Source organism: Sciurus vulgaris (genome assembly GCF_902686455.1).
Source record: "Sciurus vulgaris genome assembly, chromosome: 6".
In the NCBI taxonomy this organism is placed as follows: domain Eukaryota; kingdom Metazoa; phylum Chordata; class Mammalia; order Rodentia; family Sciuridae; genus Sciurus; species Sciurus vulgaris.
In genome coordinates this window covers 28,452,183-28,458,042 of record NC_136466.1, presented here as the reverse complement: position 1 = coordinate 28,458,042, position 5,860 = coordinate 28,452,183, and the positions used below count along the sequence as shown (strand labels likewise).

The following is a 5,860-nucleotide window of genomic DNA, read 5'->3' as shown; positions in this document are numbered from 1 at the left end:
TTGTATCAGCAAGAGATGCACCAGCAGTGGACCCCTGGAATTTGACTACATGTTTCAGAGTACTTTTCTTTTGAATTTCTTTTCAGTGAACCTTTTTGTGCTTTCTTCTGTAGTGGAGAGTCCAGTTTCTGTTCTTGGAAAGGAACACCAACTCACATTGCACATTAAGAAATTAGAAATGCTTCCCATCAATCCTGGTGTAGCAACTTCCATGTCTGGGATAGATCCCACTGGGCTAAAACTGAACAGCTTGACCTTCATGGTGGCAACTGCTGGGGAAGAAGAAAGATGGCAAAGAGAACTGTACTACATGTGTTCATTGATAAAATAGATCAGACAGCTAAACAGTAGCAATAAAAGCCATTATTCATTAAATACCTGCATTACTTTGTGCCAAGCTGTTTGTGTAGATTTTCTGATTAATCCCTATGAAACGGGAATTATTATCCTCATTTTATATATGTAGAAAATGAAGTTCAGATTAATAGCTTGTCCACACATGTGGCAAATCAGGGATTCAAACCCAGTGTTAAGGAACACCTGAGCTCAAGTGTTTGACCATGACAGTCTACCTCCTCCTAAATTCTCTTCCAGCTCTGATATTCAAGGATTCCAGACCACACAGCCTTTTTCTCCCCACAACTTACACATACTGTACTTAATCAAGAGATTTGTTATTGTATATGAACTGTTTAAGAAGTTGATCTCAGCTAATTTGTTCTAATTTGAGGGAGTAGTTTTGGATTCCAGGCTCAAGACTGTTTGATTGCTGCTGTTGCTCTCTGATTTCACTCAAGATCAAGGTGAGTGCTTTCACAGAAAAATATCTTTTTTTTTTTTTTTTTTTTTGTTACCAGGGATACCAAACTCAGGGGCACTTAACTACTGAGCCACATCCCTAACCCTTTTTATTTTTTATTTTGAGGCAGAGTCTCACTAAGTTGCTTAGGGCCTCACTAAGTTGCTGAAGCTGGTTTTGAACTAGGGATCCTCCTGCCTCAGCCTCCCGAGTTGCTGAGATTACAGGGGTGCAGCCTCCCACCCAGCTAAAATCTTGGTCATTTTTTCCCAGCCTCTTTGTTTTGCATGAGTTTACCTACCATGGAACCAGCTTCCTAAAATCACCAATGTAAATCCTCCTGCTCAAACATCACATGATCTTCTAGCTCTGCTGGTTAAAAATGACAACAGGACGACGAGCAGAAATGGCACCTCGCAAGGGAAAGGAAAAGAAGGAAGAACAGGTCATCAGCCTTGGACCTCAGGTGGCTGAAGGAGAGAATGTATTTGGTGTCTGCCACATCTTTGTATCCTTCAATGACACCTTTGTCCACGTCACTGATCTTTCTGGCAAGGAAACCATCTGTCGTGTGACTGGTGGAATGAAGGTGAAAGCTGACAGAGATGAATCCTCTCCATATGCTGCCATGTTGGCTGCTCAGGATGCAGCCCAGAGGTGCAAGGAGCTAGGCATCACTGCCCTACATATCAAACTCCGGGCCACAGGAGGAAACAGGACCAAGACCCCTGGACCTGGGGCCCAGTCGGCTCTCAGAGCCCTTGCTCGTTCAGGAATGAAGATTGGGTGGATTGAGGATGTCACCCCCATCCCCCCGACAGCACCCGCAGGAAGGGGGGTCGCCGTGGTCGCCGTCTGTGAACAGGACCCCTCAGATTATTTTCTGTTAATAATGCCTTTGAAAACTAAAAAAAAAAACGACAACAAATCCAAGCCCTATCACAATGGATCCTAATGAACCATCTAATATTGAATCTTGAACACAGGGAGTGTTTTTTGACACCTAAAAACCCCTAGGAGCTTAAAAGGTCTCCCCTCCCTGGGCCCTGGGTCATGGCTGTGGGGATGAGGGCGTCTCAAGGTCCCCCTGCCACCCCGACGCAGCCACTTGGCTATCCTCTCCTTTGTCAAGTATGTTGCTGATCCATCACTAAATGGAACCTGCTTTTCATCTTGCAAAATGGAGTCGGTACCTTGGGGTCCCTGCTGCCTGCCCAGCACCCAGTGCTGCCCACTTTCATCTCCTCATCTGCTTCCCCTGCCCTTCCTTCCTCACTAGCACCCAGGCACAGGGTGCTCCGTGGCCCACTACCTTGGGACTGCCCAAAGCACCTGGCATCCAGCTCCCTGCACCTTCCAGAACATCAGCCACCTCACTCATGCATTCAGTCAATCCTTGCTGTATCTCGCATGGGTCACTGGGGTTGGGGCCATAAGGAGAACAGCAGACTCTACTTTCATACTGGTTACATTGCTGTAGGTAGAGGAAGTTTCAGGTTGGAGAAAATAATAAACTGAGACAGAAATGGGGGAATGACTTTGGTTATATAGGGTCATCAGGGCAGGCCTCTGGGAGGAGAGAAAATGAGAAAACGGTTGAATGATGAGTCCGTGAGAAGGGCTGGGGAAAGGGTACTCCGGGAAGAGGAGCATCAGTTCCAAGTTCCCTCCAGATGGGAGAGATTGGGTTTTTCAGGTAACTGCAAGTGTGGCTGGAATGACCCATTGGAGGAGATTCCCTCACTCCTGTTCTTCACTTGTAGCTGGTCCAAATACTTCCCCATCACTGTGCGAGCGAATGGTAGAGCAGTCCTGGGAAGGAGTTAGGGCAGGGATTGGTATCTGCAGTGCAGATAGGGGAACTGAGACCTCGATCACATGGGGGAGCCGGGGCTCAAAGCCACCTCCCCTGACTCCTGACTCAGAGTTAGATTCTCCAGCCTATCAAGAACCTGCTTGTCTTTCTGCTCAGTGACTCCAAAACCTCTCACCTCGACCACCTGAGGAACCATCTCCAGGAGCTGGAGATAGGTGGGGAAAACCCGTGCTCCCGTGTGGTGGCAGGGAGAGAGAGGTCTGGACTCTGGAAGTAGATCAAGGAGGCTCTGTTGATTAGTTTTCTGGCAAGGAAGAAAGCAACCAAGCAGAAAGCCAAGAAGCACTCCCTAAGGCCATGCGTCAGAAACAGCACCCGGACCTCAGTGGTTCAACTCTCCGGGCCATATCTCTTAAGTGGGTCTTTCAGACAAGAATCTCAATCAAGGTTACAAGTGAGAACTGAGGGCTTGGCCCGGGACGGCGGGGGATGGGGTCCTATTGGAGTAATTATGACTGAACTAAAAGAGAGCCAATTATACGCATCAGCACTGATCAGACACTGAGAAAACACTTCATGTCTATCATTTCAATCTTCACCACAACATTTAGGTAGTTTATTTGTCTCTATCATTGCAATGATAAATAATAACCACAAACGTGGTGATGTTAAAACAAACACATTTATTATCTTACAATCTGAAGGTCAGAAGTGCTAAAATCCAGGTGCGTGTCCCTTCTGGAAGCTTCCTTGCCTTTTCAGCACCCAGAGGCCATCCAAATTCCTTGGCTGGTGCCCTTCCTCCATCTTTTTAAATATTTTGTACTGGGGGTAGAACCATTGACTCAGGGGCACTTAACCAATGGATTACATCCCAGTCCTTTTAATTTTTGAGACAGGGTCTCACTAAGTTGCTGAGGGTCTCACTGAGTTGCTGAGGCTGGCCTTGAACTTGGGATCCTTCTCGCCCGTCTGCGGGCACCACTCTACCCTCTGTTTCTGCCCTTACATCTTTTTCTGGCTTTGACTCTCTGTCTCCATCTTCTAAGGGCTTCTTCTGGTTACACTGGACCCACCTGGATATTCTAGGATAATCTTCCCATTTCAAAACTCTTAATCTGCAAAGTCCCCTTGGCCAGGTGAAGTAGCAGAGTTACAGGTTCTGGGAGATCTTAAAGGGAGACATTATTCTGTTACATAGGTAGGTACAATGACCATTCCCATTTCAAAGGTGAAGAAACAGGCTGGGTGTGGTGGCGCATGCCTGTCATCCCAGCAACTCAATAGACTGAGGCAAGAAGATTACAAGTTCAAAGCCAGCCAGCCTTGGCAATTTAGCAAGGCCCTGAGCAACTTAGTGAGACTCTGTCTCACTATTTTTATTAAATAAAAATAAAAATGTCTGGGATGTAGTTCAGTGGTAAAGTAAAGTACCCATGGGGGTTTAATCCCCAAACAAACAAACAACAAAAAAAAAGATATAAAACAGAAGGTCAGAGAACTAGACTATTGCTCAATGTCCCACAGAGGCAAAGCCAGAAATTCACACAAGTGGCACATTTCGACCCGCGTTCTCCCTCTTCTCTTTTTTTGAGGGAGGAAGGGGTATTGAGGCACTTTACCACTGAACTGTGCCCCCAGTACTCCTTACTTTTTATTTTGAGGTAGGGTCTCCTTAAGTTGCTGAGGCTGACTTCAAACTTGAGATCCTTCTACTTTGGCTCCCCAAATTGTTGAGTTTACAGGTGTACACCACTGTGCCTGGCTCTCCTGTTCTTTTAAAGCTTAGGGTTGATACAGTTCTTAGGCCCTATATCGTCCCACCCTGTCCTTGGATGGCTGGGGAAGGGGAGATTTACAGAGCTCAGTGTTACAGTGTGGACAGCCAGGCCTCTTCTCCCAAGTCCAGGCCTAGGCTGAGGACAGCTGGGGCCTGCTCCAAACCTCTAGAGGCAGGGCAGGGGATTATGTGTCAAAACTCTCAAATGCACCCTTTGTGTGACTGGCTCAGAGTCAAGGCTGCCCAGCTAAGGAGGCTGGGCCTTGGAGATTGGCTCAGCCAGTTGCCTTGTTACTGTATCTTTCCCCATGCAGGCCCTCCCATTGGCTGGAGGGCACAAAGATACCATTGTCCTCCGACCCTTGGTCCCCTGGACAGAATGGCTGCTGACCAGGGCAAGGCCAAACACAAAGGAAAGTGGAATTTGACTTTAGCACCCCTCCCGTTCCTGGCATGCCCCCAAACCCCTGACGATGCTCTCCCTCTGAAGGCCTTTGATCCTCCAATTCTCCAGCAGACCATTTACTTAGTCTATCAGGTAAAGAGTTGGGCTTCGCTAAGCACATTTTGTGCTTGGGCAGGCAGAGGAACTTGCCCAAGGCCACACAGCTGGCCCATGGCTGAGCTAAAATGAAACACCCTAGTCTCAACACACAGCCCAAGACTCCACCACACCAGCTACCTCCACCCAGGGCCCCAGGGAGCGTTTGCTGAGCCACTTGCTTCTCACAGACCAGTGTGGTTGGCTATGGGTCGGCCAGACCTTCTTGCCCTGACACACCACCCAAGAACTGTCCATTTGAGTTCAGATCTGGGTTCTGCTCCTTAGTAGGACCTGTGACCGAAGACCCTAGCTCTAATCTGTACTCAGGCAGCTCACCTTTTGTCTCTCAACCAGCGTTTCCTTACCTGTAAGAAAAGTGTGATTACAACTTCACCTCCTGGGTACGAAGTCAGGGTAAAATTCCAGTGGAGCTGGGTACGGTGGCACATGCCTGCAATCCCAGAAGCTCGGGAGGCTGAAGCAGGAGGATCATGAGTTCAAAGACAGCCAGCCTCGACAATTTAGCAAGGCCCTAAGTAACTCAGCGAGACCCTGTCTCTATATGAAATATTTTAAAGAGGGGCTGAGGATGTGGCTTAGTGGTTAAGCGCCCCTGAGTTCAATCCACGGTACCAAAAAAAAAAAAAGGTTCAAGTGGACATGGGTTTTAGAGACTCAAGCAATACAAAAGAATGGTTAAGAGGTCCAGCTTTGGAGTTAGATTTCTGGGGTTGGGTTCTGGGGCAAGTCATTTAGCTCCGGAAAATTTGAGGCATGTTATTTAAACTCCAGCCTCAGTTTCCTCAAGTATAAAGTACTGGCCCCCCCACATTATGAGGCTCTCGTAATGATTAAATGAAACAATATATATAACATATTTAGTTCACCGTTGCATGCTCCAAACACTCCATAAATATTAGT

At 47.4% G+C, this 5,860-nt stretch overlaps 1 protein-coding gene across 1 annotated transcript; it reads left to right on the top strand.

The window, feature by feature from the left end:
- The first annotated feature begins 1,195 nt into the window (after nt 1–1,195).
- LOC306664615 (small ribosomal subunit protein uS11-like) lies at nt 1,196–1,675 on the top strand. The gene is given in 2 exon segments (XM_079145592.1): nt 1,196–1,611; nt 1,614–1,675. Coding segments are annotated over 2 exon segments (453 nt in total). The 5' UTR covers nt 1,196–1,205; the 3' UTR covers nt 1,661–1,675.
- The last annotated feature ends 4,185 nt before the right edge of the window (nt 1,676–5,860 follow it).